Source organism: Cryptomeria japonica, chromosome 7, assembly GCF_030272615.1.
Source record: "Cryptomeria japonica chromosome 7, Sugi_1.0, whole genome shotgun sequence".
NCBI lineage: Eukaryota > Viridiplantae > Streptophyta > Pinopsida > Cupressales > Cupressaceae > Cryptomeria > Cryptomeria japonica.
In genome coordinates, this window is record NC_081411.1 from 269,213,894 (window position 1) to 269,231,999 (window position 18,106).

Below are 18,106 nucleotides of genomic sequence, written 5' to 3' on the forward strand. Positions count from 1 at the left end.
AACATTTGTACATTTACATCATCATATAACAATAAATTATAAACAATCTTATGTAGTTATTTATCTATAAAACCTTGGAACAAATTTTTTTTCTATAATATTAGTTTCATTTAAATAGCATATGTTTTTTTATATATCGAACTTATTTAGAAGTTGATTTTTATTATTCTTATAAACTATATTACAAAATATTGTCATGAAATGTATTTATATTCATATGAAAGAAGAGAAGATGGAAATGAGAATTCCACATGTTATCAATTACAGTACCATATATGGCATTATTTGACTCTATGATTGCTAAATTGAAATACAATAAGTGTGGAAATGATTTCCGCATGGTCTTGGAATATACTTAAGAGTTTGAACGCTCTTTAAGGATGTGAATTCCCATATACCTGCATATATAGCATGATCAAAGAATTTTGTTAATATTATCATTTGAGAGTATTGAAAAATAAATAATGTAAATTGATTATTAATAAACATAAGTACCTTCCAAGCATCATGGTAGTGGCTTGTGGATTGGTACCAGGGGAATCCTTAAAAATTGAACCATCCACAACTCTAAGATTATCAACACCTTTCACTAGATATCTTTCATCAACCACCAAACCAGTTTGACAACCTCCATGAAAATGGTAAAATGACACTAGTGCATCCTTGCAAAGCTTTGCCAATGCATCATCACTTGATTGATTCTTTGGTAGTGTTGTCCCAAGGAATCGAAGTGTTTTAGAATATTCATTATCCGTAAATGCGAATTCTTGAATAGAAGGTGTCATACTTACATTAACCAATACTTTCATACCAAACATACATTTTTGTAAATCTAAAGGGTTTGAATAGTAATTATAACGGACATAGGGATTATCTTGAGGGTCTATGCTTTTATGCCAAAGCTCACCCCTTGATAAGGGAAATCCCAACTTACTTACAAGAAGGCCCAAATATTGTGTATTTGTGACATTATTTTGTTGGATAAAGCTACCAGCTTCAATGTAGAGTTGCGAATTATCTAGAATGCCCACTACTTGTCCATATGAAGTTTCAAGTGGTTTTGCGGATTCTATAGTAAAGCTTACACCAGGATTATCTTGCACTTCTTTCCCTACTGAAGGGAAATCTAAAAGAACAGTAATATTCATTTTTTTAAGTTGTTTTCTTGGACCAATTCCACTTAAGAGAAGAAGTTGGGTGCTACCTATGCTTCCAGCTGACAAAATGACTTCACTATTGATTGACAATTGGTTAAGTAATACTTGATAATGTAGACCATCATTACTGCTTGTGAACTCCACTCCACTAGCCTTAAGCTTTCCTGCAATATAGATTCTTTATAATGTTACACACATACAAATAGATAGATATATGAAAACGAATGATTACACTATGAAAGTGGTGTATAATGTGTAGGGATTGTAACTTCTTGTTTTTCAATATTTTATAAAAGAATAAAGTAAATACAATATACGTACCTGATTCCAAATTGAAGCGGATTCTGCTAGCAGTAGCATTCAGAAGAACTACAATATTTTCTGGATTTGCATACTGGAGAAGATCTGCAGCTGTGTGTCTCTTTCCGTTCTTGTCAAAAATTGAGCCACCGATCTTGGTCCCCTCCAAATTTTCTAAAGTATATCCATTGTAAGGAAGAACTTCTGCTTCAAGAAGCCCGTCTTTGATAGCAGAATTCCAAGTGAAGAGCTTGTATTGTTCGAAGGCATTCAATTTTTCTACCCATTCATACGACTCATTTACAAGTTTCTCATCCCACTTCATTTTCCGAACATATTCAGTGCTCGCTCTGCTGTAGAATCCACCATTGATAGATGTTCCCCCTCCTAGAACTCTCGCCCTTAGCAACTGCACTCCATCTTCTGAGACGAACCCCTCCGCTACATACGGATAATTTGTAGAACCCCCGATTAGTTTGTAGAAGCTTTTGAAATCCTCCACAACATGATTTCCGTAAGGAGAGTCTCCCCTCTCCAATAGCAAAACAGAGTAGTGCTGTGAGAGAGTTGCTGCTAGAGGACACCCAGCTGTACCTCCTCCAACCACGATGTAATCGTATGACCTTCCAGCTGCCTTTTGAGCATCTGCTGTTATAAATGGATATGGGTATTCTGCAAATGTCAAAAACAGAGCATTACATATCAATGTCACAGACTATCCCTAGGCTAAGAAAAAAATGTACCCCTCTGAATTTTGTTTTTGATTCTGAATAAAAGTTTGAAAATTTGTACCGACCCAGATTAGATGTTGCTGCTTCTGAACAGAATCGATGGTGATGATTTGTAAACATCAGCAGGCATGAAATCAGAAGAAAAAATATCTCCATACTGATTAACCAATATTTTGTAATGTATTTTGCATTCGATGCAGTTATTTATAGATGAGATGTCAGAAAGCCGATATTGTCTTTGAAATAGAGTAATTGATGCATATGGATGTCTGGTTATTTTCTATGGAGTATACCGACTGCGTGTTTGACCCGTAAATAACGATTGGATTAAGATTCAATTCAACAGTCTGAAAATAATCGAGAGTCTTCCACAAGAGTTTGGTCTTCTCCAATCTTGGTCGACCAACTCCAGTTAAGGGTATGTGGAAAACTAACATCGCTGTCTTGCAGCCTTACCATTTGAGAATCCTGTTCCACCCAGATCTTAGTGAAGTTGAAATCTCCAGAAGCATATTTAATACATGAAATTATAAGTTGTAATTCTTGTTTTTTATAGGTAATTTCAATTTTTTTTCTTTATAAAGAGCATATTTTCTATGCAGCATAGGACAACATGTTTCACCTATGATTCGATTAACATTCAATTCAATAGTGGTTGGTGATTTGCCAACAAAATCATGGTGATTTGTCAACAAAATCCTGTCTATTGTTGAATTCGTGAACCAACTATTGTTGAATTGTCATCTCTTTTTTATTTTTGGTTAAATTAAAATTAGAAAATAATCAACAATCTTACATAAGAGTTTGGTACTCTCCAGTCTTTGACCAACTCTAGTTAAGAGCATGTGGATAACTAACATCGCTGTCTTGTAGCCTTCATCATTTGAGAATCGTGCTGCATCTAAATCTGAGTGAAGTTCAAATCTTCAAAAGCATGTGAAATTCTAAGTTGTAATTCTTGGTCCTTCATAGATAATTTCTAATATGTTTACTTATAAAGAGCTTACATTAGTCTCTATTAAGCTTTCATTAATTCTTATAATAGTCTCATATTGATACTCAGTGTAAAATATTTTTAAAAGGCATTTAATATAAAAATTAACTAACTTCAAAGCTTAGAATATCCACACATACTAGCATCCTTTATATTTAAGCACATTCAAAATAATCTTATGAAGTTTTGATGCATGGTTTTTGTTGTGGTTTTTCCTAATTTGTAATTTGTTGCTTGAATTCATTATTTCTCTATCTTGAGTGTGCCTTGATATTTGAGCCTTTGGGTTTATTGTTTGTATCTAGCCCGATGTTTGCAACTCAAATGAGGGGTCCACATCTTTTGCATACCTAACATGAGCTTTGTACAAACACCAACCATTTTTTTTTCTTGAGTTCTTTGTGTGTTCTTTTATAGGTTTTTGACATTTTTATATTTATTCTAAGTCCACGGTGCCTCTTCCTTATGCCATAGCATCTAAACAAATACTCATTTCTATTTTTTTAGCATAGACGACATGTTGTGTGGAGCTTGTGCCTATTGCATGGTGTCTATCCCTATTATGCATTGTTTGCGCTTTCTATGTGGTGCATGTGTCCTGGTAGATAACACTTGTACCTTTTCTCTCATTTCTTGTCATAACATGTTTTCTATGTAGGTTTTCTCCTAAATTGTTCCCTTTTTATTTCTAGTGTCTCTTTGTTAGGTGGTTATCGCTTAATTATTGTTTTATTGTCATTAGTTAGTTATTTTGTTAGTGTTTCTTGTTTGAATTTCTTTATCATTTGGATTCGTCACTATTTTTCTAATGCTCTCGTTCTTGTGTGTTATATTAGGAGATTATCTAACCCATGTTTTGATTCATTTTAAGAATTAACATTTGACTTACGTAGTTAGGAACTTGTTTGAAGCAAAAACACACAACTATGACAAATGTGAATTTCCTTGGAATTTGTGCATGTTCCCTAGTCTATGACACTTCAACTTCCATATTGTATGTGCTAATTTCATGATTAGTGTTCCTATTTTATCATCTATGCCCTATATGTTGGTATGTATATCATTTCTTTGTCTTTCCAGCATTAGTTTTAGGTTAATTGTGGCTAATTTCTTGTGAATTAGATTATATTGAAAATCTTATAAGCTAACTTGTAGGTTCATTTGACATAGATATTTACTAAAAACTACTAACTTGTGGTTTATATGACATTAAGAGAAGATTATTTTTATCAAACTGTTTTCTTTTTCATGTGTATCATATATTTTCTTCCTTGATTATAATTTCATTTGGGGAGTAAAATTAACCATACACTTTGATTTGGGTTTTATAATTATCAAGTGTCTCTTAATTCCAAACTAGCACTTGTGTATGTTCTCCCCTCACACTCTAGGGTGATCGTGGGGGTAAAAAAAGTGTTAATTTATTCTATTTTAAGGACGTATAATTAGGGATTCCATCGCACTAAGAGATAACCTAAACTATACGTTCTTGTAGGGTTTAAAAAATAGGGAGAATGAAAGTTATACCTGTTGGCTTGATGATGATTGTAATGAATAACTTCATCACATGTTGTCATTGATGAAACACATACACACACATATGTTCATATTGTCTACCGGTGTGACTTCAAAGTTGTTTATATTGCAACCGACATATACATGATGACAACTAGTATATACATGGCGACAACGGATTGTTAGGCCCAATATGGAAAACTAATGTACGGAGAGGGGAGGGGTGAATCAGTACACCAAAACTTTTCTTTGATAATAACCTTATTGTAATGCATAAACAAAATAGTGCAGTAACATAAAATAAAGCTAAAATCAACAGATAACAATCATACATGATTTACTCCATAACACATATATTTTGGTCACGCAGAAACTCTTGGTTAGAGAGAAAAACTGCGGTGGGGATGGCACCCACAACTTCACTACTACAATAATAAAGATTGCTTGGTTAGAGCTACATTTAGCTATTTCTGATAGCTTACCCTATTAGGAGTATCAAGATCAGTTAGATCTACCTTACTAAAGGATTTTACAACACTATATAAATGCTGCACCTGGTTAAAGGATTTACAATTTATAGACTTGGTTAGAGTCTTTTACCCTGTTAAAGGTTTCTCTTACAACTTCAAATATTACAATAGAATCATTACAAATATCTGCAACTTTACATCTAAAATGCTATAGCAGATTCTATGTGCTCAGAATAAGACTACCTAGCTTGTAGCATACCTCGGTAACCCATAATGAAACTCAGTAAACCCTTCTGTTTACTCTGTTCTTCGACTGTTCACTAATAACCTTCTCGGTGACCTCTCTATGTCTCTGTAATAGTCTTCCTTCATGCATACACACACATATCTCACATCTCTTGTTGTATATCTTTTTTAACCCTAAAATCATGCTGTATAAATAGATCTCTTACAACGATGATTTAATTCATTGCTTTGATCTTACAAAAAGATTCTTCGAATGAATAACTAAAGAAAATATCTCATTGGTTAGATTGACCTTGTAATCATACACAATCTCCTAGTGCAATTTCCAATGCAAAAACGGTTAGATGTGCCTTGATCTTGTAACACGTTTTCATGTGCATGTCCAGGTTCAATGTATCTGGTAAAACGTTTCACTCGGTGAATATCAACTCGGTGAGTTAACTTTACTGCTTGGTAGCTATGAAACATTACTCGGTAAACAGCTTGGTGAATACTACGTTCTATGACTGCTTTCTTCTGTAACCAACTAGACTGTTCATACCAACTTCTCTGTGTGTACCGACTGCATGATTCGGTAATACTAACTAATTAGAATATATAGTATGACTTTGCATATGAAACTAATGGCAATTTGATAAGTAGTAACAATCTCCCCTTTTGACATTAGTTGAGCTGTTTGACAAAAACTACTTTCAAAGTCATAACTCAAAAACTATGTACTTGCAAAATGACTATACTTGACAGTATATACAATAGTCAATAAAATAGTATATGCAGATATACTCCCCGTATCATTATTCTATACATAACTCTGAATTTTGCATGTTTGGTTCTGTTTTGTACTTGTGTGCTTTGAATGCTCTGTATATTCTGCTCGGTATACTCCCCTTGTATACAATACTCAAAATTGTGTTATCAAAACTGTATTACTCTCCAAATGTAGAATTAATCCCCCTTTGTTGGGTATTACTTTCCTCTATGTGGTATCATAATATTACTCCCCCTTTTTGACAAACATTAAAAACTTAATTTCCATCCGGAGATGGTAACTGATCAAAAATAGTCTTATACTTGGTTCGGGCGTCGGTGAGGGCGACTGAGAGTGAGTCCTTGACACTTTCCATTAATGAATTTTGTGCTTGAATATCAGATAAGAGTGATATTAAGCCATCAAGAGTGCTTCCCTCTTGTGTAGTTGATAAGTGTGTAGCTCGGTTGATCTGTTCCTGTACTGATGAGAGATGAGGAAGGAATAATGTCTGAAGGGTCATTATATCCATCCTGATTTTATGCTCTTCATTCCTCAGTTCTAACTGTTGAGCCAGGAGCTGTTGTAGCTTTGTATAAAAATTCTGAACTGAATTTGGCTCGGTGGTCAACTTAGATGAGAGATCGGTGATCTCTTTGTCAATTGCATCAGTTTTATTTTTGACATCTTTAATAAATAAGGAAAATGTACACAGTTTCTAGAATAAATAAAGAATATGCTTGAGTTGAGGGGACAACTCAGTAATGAATTTGACAAGTTTTACCTTGCCAACATCAATTGATTTTTGTACTTCCTCTAGATCATTTTTGTTGTAAGCTCTCTATCCTTGAGCTTGCTTAAGTACTCAGATGCATCAACTCCAGATGTTTCAATCTGATTGAGGAGTTCATCCAATTGAATATGGATGGTTGCATCGGTTGACACTGTTGCTGATGGTAGCATTTCTGTTAGTATTGTCCTAACCTTCTGAAGTAATTTATTCTTTTTCTGTATGGCCAGTTGCTTCTCCTGTTCGGCCTTTGCTTTGCATAGTTCACCGAATTCAGTGAGTGCTTGCCCTTTCAATTTGGAAATGTCTACATTGGGCAACACGATCGGTTTAGATAAGTCAAATTTGAAACCATGCTTTCTCACCTTCTTCTCTTTTCCTTTGGTTGGTGGCACTAAGACAAGTGCTTGTGAGGCTTGCTGACCCTCAGTAGGTTCCTTGGTAGATGCAACACTTTGGTCAGTTCCTGTAGCTGTTGTAGTGTCTTTGGGTGGCTCGGTGCTAGGGGTCTCAGTTGTAACATTTGCAGTGCTTGTCTGTGCTTGAGATGTCTGATCTTTGGTTGTATCTCCTCCAGCTTCAGATTTGTTACCTTCGGTGCCTTCCTCGATGTCCTTGGGAGCTTCGGTTGAGACTAGTGGCTTCATAGGCGGATAAGGCTGAACTTGTTCTAAGACAGATTCACTAGAGACAAGTTTTGCATAGGTAGTGCCTTCAATCATTTCCTGCTCCGATGCTGCTTCATCCATTACATCTTCTTCAATTTGTATAGTGTCAACTGGGTCTAGACCTTGCTCGGTGACATCTGGATCTTGCTCAGTGACATCAATAATTTCAATTTGAGATTGTTCATCGACATCCTTTTGTTTGAAGATCTCCTGCCACTTGGCTTTTGTCTCATTCTCTACATCAATGTATAGCCCATTCATCAATTTTAAGGTTCTCTGTTTCATAAGAAATTTAGAATTGTATGTGGTCAAATGCTCCTTGATTTAAGCTATGGACATGTCAGGAAATAGATGGACTAGACTTCTTTCTCTTATTTGTCTCTCTGAGTCCATTGCATATTTCCATCTGTTATCAATGTGTAAGTAGAGTTCACTCGGAAGTGACTTTGCTAGTTCTAATGGTGCTAACCGAAACTTCAGAAGTGTACAGATGACAACTTCTTCAATCTGTCGCTTCTCATCATTATTCCTAGTCTCATACTTAACATATCTGAATCCTACAAATCCACCGTATTCTTTAAGATTGGCACAAAAATTTTCAACACTGTGAATGTTTCCCTTTTTGCTTTTCACAATCTGGAATTTGTTTGCATCATCAGACTCTGTATCACTCGACTCTTTTGCCAAAATGAGTCTCCGAGTAGATTTCTTGTAAGTCTTGGTTACCTTTGGTGCAGTAACACTCTTTTTCTTCTTCCTCGGTGATGCAGCTGATGCTTTGGTGTTGGGTCTCTTTGTTGGTGGAGTCGGTAGGGCCTTTGTGATGTCCTGTTTCTTTCTTTTCAGAACTTTACCCTTTGGCAACTCTGTGCTCAATGTTATTGCGGCCTCTTGAGCTTCTGATTCCTCTTCGGTAATGGCAAGATTGCCTTTGACAGGTGTAGAGGAGGATTCTTCTCCGAATTTCTCAGATAAAACCTTTATCATCTTTGTAGCTTTTCTTGTAGCCTTAGGTACTACAATGCTCATTTTTACTTTCTCCTTCACCTTTTCATAGGTTCCATACCTTAGTTCGGTTGCATGCCTTGACAGTGATAAATAGGCATCAATTTGTTGCTGTGTAATATCATAATCAATCTCATAACCCATTGGTTGCAACGATTGAGTCCTCGGTTCAACAACATTTACATAGCAATAATCAGTGTCGACTTCAAAACATATATTGTCCTTGTATTTTTCGACTAGCTGTGGTGGAATCCTGTACCTGTTGTGCATTTTCTCTTGGAATTTGCTGAAGTAATCATCCATGATATATCATTAAAGTTATCTCCTAACTTCTTGATGTAGTCATTGATCTGATGGGTGATAGGTCGGTGTAGCTCCCATACTACTTTATCGACTGAGGGAAAGAACTTCTCAAAATAGAAAAACATACAGACAAGTAGTGAACCGAACTTTAGTGTATTTGCCAAGTTGTTCTTCTTCAGCTTCCTTATTGTGTTCAGGTTCTCAAACAAGTTCTTCAGTAGCACTTCACATAAGTCTACTTTCATTCCCTTCTTCACTATTTTGTAGGCCAAGTCAACTGCATCACATGGTACACTGTTTTCCCTTGCAGATTGGAAGAAACAGTAACCAATAACTCTAATTGCAAACTTTAGTTCTGCAATAGTGACATTATTTAGTTTTAGTCCTCGGTAATCAGATTCTACTCCGATTAGACTGATTAGCTCCTTTTGTGATATCATTTTCTGTGCACGAGCATGATCGTAGATGGGATACTCGGTGATCAGGTGAATGACTTCCTTCGTGATCTTGAACGGTTGCTCTTGTAGCCACATGAAATCATCATGTACTCTGCTCAATACAAACTTAACCACTGGGGTTTGAACACACGGGGATAGACTAGGGCTTTAGTTAATCGCTTGATTTTGATATGCTCAAATTTGCTATCCAGTTTGCCATCAGTGCAAATTTCATCATATGTGTCACTAATCTCTACATGACCGAGTTCCTCAACACGACATTTGGTAAAGAATCTGACATCTTCCACTAACAAGACTCGATATGGGATGAGTGAAAATGCAGTTTTATCATCCGGTTCTGAGGCAACTTTGGGAGTTAGAGAATATTTCGGTGAGGGCTTCTCCACATTTTGGACAACTACAGGGTCTTGGATCTTGGGTGCCATGGTAGGTTTCGGGTAAGATTTGACAAGTTATCCTTAGGGTTTACAAGTGACTGATGCTTCACACTCAGTAGACAATAGCACTTTGACTAGATCGAAAACCAGCTAAACAGTGAATAGATTGATGTAAATACCTCGAAATTCGCTCTAAATGAAGTTTGATCGCTTTGATTCACTTTACTCTGCTTCTTGAAAACTTGGGTGAATGAAAATGACCGCAAAAACACTTTTAAGTCCTCAAAAATACCTCATCGGGCTCCGTGCAAGTTAGGTCAAGACATTTAATGCACTTGGTTCACCTTTTACTGATTTACTCCTTTTTCTGTTTTAACTGAGTACCCAATTTTTCTTTAATAACCAACTTGATAGGTTTCCTGTATACACCGACTTGACAGGTTTCATGTATAGTATATAAACTGACTAATTGCATCTTAGCTATGCAGATTTTGAATTTTGTACATAATAGAATAGGAACTGTTATGATTTAACTTTTAGAGAATGCAGTCCCTTCATACCTTTTCTTGACTAATTTGAAATAGGTGCACCTAACTCGGTAGGTAAGGTGCTTTCTTCATCAGACATAATTTCTTTCTTTTTCCATATCATCTTGAATTTCTCTTTTATCTCTTCTGTGTCTCTTCTCGGTTGATCTCTGCAATCTCCAGCTAAATGTCCAGCTTTGTGACAATGAAAACATGCCATACCAGGATTTCTCCATGATCTCTAGTTGTTCATTCCAAATCTTATAAAACAGTTGGCACTTATATGTCCATATCTTCCACAACATTCACACCATATCCTTGTATTGTAATCCCATGGTACTGCTGCATATTGTCGGTAAGGATCTATGTGAGTTTGGTAACCTCTAGTGTTTGCTTGGTGTGGATACTTCATGTAGTTCTTTTGCTTAAACCAGCACTTCTCGGTACTATGTCCATATCTATTGCAGTTTTTACAAAACCCTTTGAATTTTGCCTTCTGATAGTTGTTAACAGACTTTGTCCTACATTGATTAGGTGTATGACCATATTTATTGCAATTGTAACAATATCCATTGGACTTAGAGATATTCGATTGCTTACCTTTTCTGATCTGGCATATGTTGGCAGTATGACCTTGATTTCCACAGTAGTAGTAAATAGTGAAGAGGGAAAAATAGATTTGAAAGGTAAACTAATCAAAACATGACGAAATAAACATGCAGAATGCTAAAATATCATAAAAAGACCATTTCACCTGGCTATTTTACCTTCTCCTTCGGATTGAGCTTGATGAAGTGAAGGCGCCCCTTGATAATGCTCCACTTGATGTGCTCTTTTGATTGCTGGATGTGGATGGCTCTCCAATATTGTGCACAAATGATAAGGATGAATGATAAGGATGAGATGATCAAGTTGCCAAGATGATTTCCTGGGCTCAAAAGGGCAGCATAAGCTTACTGAATTTCAAGATGTTTTGAATGAAGGGATGGAACCCTATTTTATAGGAAGAGGAGAGGAAAACGGATGGCTAGGATGAATTCGAGATGAAGGGCTAAGATTTACTTGTGAGGTCACACAAGGTCCAAGAGAGGGTGTGGAGACTAAGAAATATGCCTTAAAGGCATTTCATATCTCCACACTCTACAAGATGCATTGGAGGAATTAAAAATTCTCCAAAAATGGATATTATGGGGATTAGAAAAATTCCTTGGGAGAGGGAAATGCCTAGAGGAATGTAAGATTTCGAAAATCTTACATTCATCTAGAAAAAGAGCATTTAAAGCTAGTGGCTGGATGAAAGGACAAAGAGTTGACTTTGTGGCTAATCATGATGATTAGCCATTAACGACTCATTAGGAGGGGAATTAGAGGAAATGTTAGGTGGGATTTATATTTGTAGGAGAATTTGACTAAAAGAATAATGTTAAGTGAGTTTAGGGAGTTTCTAGAAGAATTTATTAGGTTAATGATGAATTAAGAAGATGATTTGTAGGAATCATGTAGGTTAACTAATTAATTGAAATTAATTAGCTAAGAGGAAGATTTGTGAGGATTTGATTTTTTAGAAGAATAAAGAAAGGGATTGATTTATTAAATAAATCAATCATATGCTATAGTGACAATATTAATTATATTTAATTAATATTGAGAAGAATTTTAATTAACATAATTAATTAATTAATTATGTGAGGAATTAAAAAATAATTAAAATAATTATTTTTAAGTGTCTACATTTTGCCCCTCTTTGAAGTGAGGTGTGATGACGCATTGATTCAAAGAATAATCTTGTTTTGATGTTGATATTGGTTTGATAGGATGCCCCGACTCTTGATTTATAAATTATGGTATGGTGATGCCCCCTCGGGAGATCAATTGAGGTATTTGATCTTTGGAGTTTTGCGAAATTGATATCCCGATAGATTTGATTTGATTTGATTGATAAGATCTAGATTCAGTCTGGTTTCAAGAAGAATTCATCCCGTATAAGACAAAGATGATCAAAGTGTCTGGTTTCAGGAAGGATTCATCCTGTATAAGACATGATTGATCACAACGTCTGGTTTCAGAAAGGATTCATCCTGTATAAGACATGATAAGAGCGTCTGGTTTCAGGAAGGATTCATCCTGTATAAGACATGATCGATCACAACGTCTGGTTTCAGGAAGGATTCATCCTGTATAAGACATGATCGATCACAATGAATGTCTAGTTTTAGGAAGGATTCATCCTGTATAAGACATGATCAGAGCGTCTGGTTTCAGGAAGGATTCATCCTATATAAGACATGATCAGCTCGTCTGGTTTCAGGAAGGATTCATCCTGTATAAGACATGATCAGATCACAACGTCTGGTTTCAGGAAGGATTCATCCTGTATAAGACATGATTAGAATCAGAATTGATTATGTGAGGAAAAGAAAAGAAAGAAAAAAAAAATAGAGGAAGAAAAATTAGGGTGGAAGGGATAAATGAGGAAGATATATGAAGTAGTCATAAGATATTTGGAAAGAAGAATAAGAGATGCGAGACCGCGGAGGAAAATGGGGGCAATTGAGAACTCCATGAGATTATTGAGTTTAGGATTTGATGGAATGATGGTGAGATTTTGTGCACAACAAATGTGGAGAGCCAACCTAGTTTGATGTTGCCCTGAGTGACTTGCACCACTGCTTATAGAAATCAGGATGCCATGAGAAACCCAGGGCGTGGACTGACTCTGTAGACAAACAGGAATTTCTTGCACACAACGATGCAAGTGTTAAGAAACACTAATACAAAGTTGTGGGTTTGTGCAAGGAAACCCTCAAACACACCGATACCTCTTGTATACGAGAAGGTAAGTGTTGATAAACACTAGTACCAGGTCACCGGTTTATACAAGAAGGATCCGAAACATGCCATACTATGAAATATGCCCTAGTATGCACCTATCAGAACATACCTGGATATGGAAGAACCCAGGCAGTCGTAAATAGTGGCATTTGTAGGGTAAAAGATGCAAGCCTATATGAAAAAAAATCTAACAAAATCTAACAAGTCTCTTCCTTGCGACCAAATGATACCTCTTGCCAAGAGTAGGACTAGGATGGACTTGGGATTGTTTCTCAAGACTTCTTGAAGCTTATACAGAGGCATGAAAGCTCAGTTTCACTGGGACATTTCTTGTTCATGACTTAGGCGAAGACTCATCATCATACGCATGTTTTATTGGGAGGTGGAAAAGAAGGAATGTTGTGCATGGGTGGGCTAGATGGCAGATGATTTGTAGTATCGACCTGATAGATAGTGGATCTGGTTATTTACCTTGGCACCCGCACACAGGTTTTCACCAAGATACTTGCCCATAGCGCCACAAATTGTTTTTCTTTCTTTTTTCTTCTTTTTTTTTAAAAAATTTTTTTTGTATCATAAGGTGCCTGTTTGCCAGGTTTGCACCAAAGTGACAATTTTTTCAGGATCTTTTTTTTTTTACATTTTTTTATTTTTTTTGACAATTTAAGACTTTATGAGGACTAAGCATAAAACCTTTTGAGGTGCATGATATTCATCGGATCATACAAAGGATCGCCTTCAAGAATAGCCAACTAATAAGCTCCTGATCCATATTTCGCTGTGATTACATATGGTCCAAGCCAGTTAGGCTCGAACTTGCCTTTCTTTTCTCGTTCTTGTAGATTTTTCTGATTCTCCATGAGGACAAGATCACCAACTTGGAATTCTTGGGTTCTGACTTTTTTATGATAACTCATGCGCAGACGGTTTTGATATACCCGGAGATGATTCAAGGCCTTGAGGCACCTTTCATCTAACAATTCTAGCTCTTGTAAGCGGGCAATTCTGTATTCTTCCTCTGGTAGGATGTTTTGTAGCGATACCCTTAGAGAGGGGATCTCGATCTCAAGGGGAAGGATAGCTTCAGAACCAAATACTAGGGAATAAGGAGTGGCGCCTGTGGGGGTGCGGATGGAGGTGCGGTAGGCCCACAATGCAGGATGGATTTGGAGGTGCCAATCACGACCCGCTTCATTGACTATCTTTTTGAGGATTTTTATTAGGGTTTTATTAGAAGCCTCAGCTTGGCCATTGCCTTGGGGATAATATGGAGTGGAGAAGCGGTGTTCGATGTTGAATTTTTGACAGAGTTCTTTGACATCTTGGTTTTTAAATTGTTTACCATTATCTGTGATGATAACTTTTGGGATGCCATATCGACAGATTAGGTAGTTCAAGATGAATTTGGATATTTGCTTGCCGGTGGTGAAAGTAAGAGGGATAGCCTCTACCCACTTGGTGAAGTATTCAATGGTGGTGATAATGAATTTATGTCCGTTGGAAGATGAAGGGTGGATTTTCCCAATGAGATCGAGCCCCCACTGCGAGAAGGGCCATGGTGTAATGAATGGCTGCAATTCTTGTGATGGTGCATGAATCTTGTCACCATGTTGCTGGCAAGGGATGCATTTCTTCATATAGTTGTATGCATCTTCTTCCATTTTAGGCCAATAGTATCTTGTTCTCAAAATTTTTTTAGCCAATGTGAGTCCACTTGAGTGTGCCCCACAGATGCCCTCATGTACTTCACGTAATGCCCATTCGGCTTCTTGTTTATCTAAACACCTTAGGAGGGAACCATCAAAGTGCCTTCTGAACAAGGTGTCTGCAAGGATGGTGTAATGGGTGCATCGGCGGATGAAAGTTTGTTGTTGGGTTTTGGTGAGATGTGGGGGAATGGTGTTGTCTTTGAGGAAAGTGAAGGTTTCTTGGTACCAAGGGGACTCTGGACCAACGAGAACACACACCCTTTCAGATTCTGGTAAGTCGTATGCCGATATAAACAATTGCTCGACCAAGAACTCGCACTTCTGACTATGTGCTGGCATTTGAAGGAGGGAGCCAATGGTGGCCATTGCATTTGCAGCCCTATTGTTTGTTCGTGGGATTTGATCAAACTTGATTGCCGTCAAATGTTGCTTAAGATCTTCAACCATGGTACGGTAGGGAAGGAGTTTATCATCTTTTGTCTGGTATTCATCATTGACTTGTTTTATGACGAGCTGGGAATCGCCATAGACTTGTAATTCCTTTATTTTCCAATGGATAGCCAAGCGTAAACCTGTGATGAGGGCCTCGTATTCTGCTATGTTATTAGTGCATGCAAAGGCTATCTTGTATGATTTGGGGATGCCATCTCCTTGAGGTGTGACCAATAATATTCCTGCCCCCGATCCATTTTGAGTGTAGGAGCCATCAAAATACAATTTCCATGTGGAGGATGTGGTAACAGTCATAATGAACTCATCTGGTAATTCTGTGAGAAGAGGATGGTCACCTGGAAGTGGAGCTTCAGCCAGTTGATCTGCAATGACTTGTCCCTTGATTGCCTTTCTGTCCACATATTCAATGTCAAACTCGCTTAAGAGCATGACCCATTTAGCCGTTCTGCCAATGAGAGTAGCTTTTGACAGGAGATATTTAAGTGGATCAATTTTAGCAATTAATTTTGTCTTGTTGTTTAGCATATAGTGTCGTAGTTTCTATGTGCTGAATACTAATGCCAAACATGCTCTTTCAATGGGGGTGTAGTTGAGTTCATATCCTACTAGCATCCGACTGATGCAGTAAATGGCGTGTTCCTTCCCTTGATCATCTGTTTGCGCTAGCAATGCCCCCAATGCCACTATAGTAGCACATATGTACAAAATGAGGGGTTTTCCAGGGGTAGGTGGCATCAAAACTGGAGGTGATGCTAGATATTCTTTTAATTTTTCAAAGGCCTTTTGACAGAGGCAATCCCATTTGAATTTTGTGTCTTTACGTAACAAATGTGCAAATGGATGGCACTTGTCGGCTAGCTATGAAATGAAACGCCTGACAGACTAGAGTTTTCCCTGGAGACTGCATAGTTGTCTGAGAGTTTTTGGCGGAGGCATTTCCATAACAGCTTTTACTTTTGCGGGATCAACCTCAATGCCTCTACGAGAAACAATGAATCCTAGTAGTTTTCCCGATGTGACGCCAAACACACACTTTTTAGGATTTAGGTGCAGCTTGTATTTTTCCAATCTTTCAAAGATCTGTTTTAGAATAGGGATGTGCTCTTGTCTCGTCTTGGATTTGCCTAGCAGATCATCCACATAGTCCTCCATAATTTTGTGCAAGAGGTCATGAAAAATTGTTGTCATTGCCCGTTGATATGTAGCTCCAGCATTTTTAAGGCCAAAAGGCATGACCCGGTAACAGAAAGTACCCCATGGTGTTGTGAATGCGGTTTTATGCTGATCCTCATCTGCTATCCTGATTTGGTTGTATCCAGAAAACCCATCCATTAGCAATAGCATTTCATGTCCTGCTGTAAGATCCGCAATCATATCTATGTTTGGAAGCGGGAAATCATCTTTAGGACAAGCTATATTTAGATCTCGAAAATCTGTGCAAATGCGGATGCCCCCAGCAGGTTTGCCGACAGGCACAATGTTGGAGACCCATTCAGCGTAGTCTATGGGTTTGATAAATTCTGCGTCTAACAACTTTTGAAGTTCTGCCTTGACCAAGAGAGAAATATGCGGGTGCATTTTGCGGAGTTTTTGTTTTACAGGTTTTGCATCTGGGCGGACGACGAGATTGTGAACCACCAAGGCAGGATCCAACCCTGGCATATCGGAATAGGACCATGCAAAATTGATTTTAACCTCTGTAAGGAAGTTGATGAAGTCTTGTTTCTTGATTTCGGTGAGGGATTTGGCAATGAGCACATTTTTTGGAATGACTTCAGTGCCCATGTTGATGCTGTCTGTTTCTTCTATCAACAAATTTGATTTGTCCTATGGAAGGTAACCAATGGTAGGGAGGTCAAATCCCTCATCATCAAGTGCCTTTTCCAGGTTTTTACTTTCAGATATGCCCTTTGTTTTTATTTCTTGTTCATCCAAAGGTGCCTCAGGGAGGTTTTCACCTAGGAAATCATATCTTTTTCTTTTATTATCTTTTTTGTGGATAAGGGCATTGACTTGACTACCAAAGTATCCCTTTTCGTCTAGTTGAATACCCTCAATTCTATTACCATCTTCCATATTTTGCGTTGTTAGGAGAGCAATGAGAGCATTATCGTCGACGCAGATATCTAAATTGGGTTTGTCTCGTTGGCCCTAGTCAATGAGTTCAGGATGGACAAGATGTAGGTCATGTGAAGTGGGAGGGGTTACGAGGGTGATGGTATTGATGTAAGCATCGAAGAAGGTATCTTTCTCGTATTCATAAGGCATTTCATGGAGTTCCTCTTCGTCAGCGCTTTCGATATCCAAAGAAGGACTAGAAGGGGCACCAGCGATAGTAATCTTAGGCACCGGGGTGTACCCCAAGCCTCTGTTGTATCTGTAGGAGATAGGATTTATGGGTGCTTTTCTTCCTTTCTCCTTTGGTCCTAGACCGTGTCCTTTGTAACCCATTTTTTCAACTATGGCAAATGCTTTTGGATACATTTCTTTGGATATTCTTGTTGGATCATCGTCCTCTTCCCGGTACAACCATGAAGAAATATCTGCTTCGAGGTTCTCGTTATCAAGTGGGCCCCATTGCTGGAAGGTGGTGCTTTGGCATTGCATGACTAGTTTCGGGTCCTTTTTTAGCTCTTTTGGTTTGCCAAATGACTTAGGAGAGAGAGGGAGGTTTCCTATTAATAAGACGTCCTCCAATTTGTATTCTCCATAGCCATTATCCAAGATCTTGATTTGATTATTTGGTTGGGATGATGTGGAGGCAACATTTGATGTGTCAGATGGAAGCGTTGGCGAAGGTCTATTTAGTGGGCAATGATACAG

The 18,106-nt window shown here is 37.5% G+C and overlaps 1 protein-coding gene across 1 annotated transcript; it reads right to left on the reverse strand.

The window, feature by feature from the left end:
• Positions 1-289: 289 nt before the first annotated feature.
• Positions 290-2,394, reverse strand: LOC131033935 ((R)-mandelonitrile lyase-like). Its single transcript, XM_059209396.1, has 4 exons — positions 2,254-2,394; positions 1,479-2,129; positions 496-1,321; positions 290-398 (listed from the first exon to the last, which is right to left on the reverse strand). Exons 1-4 carry the CDS (start codon positions 2,342-2,344, stop codon positions 356-358), a joined length of 1,611 nt encoding a protein of 536 aa, XP_059065379.1. The 5' UTR covers positions 2,345-2,394; the 3' UTR covers positions 290-355.
• Between the last annotated feature and the right edge of the window lie 15,712 nt (positions 2,395-18,106).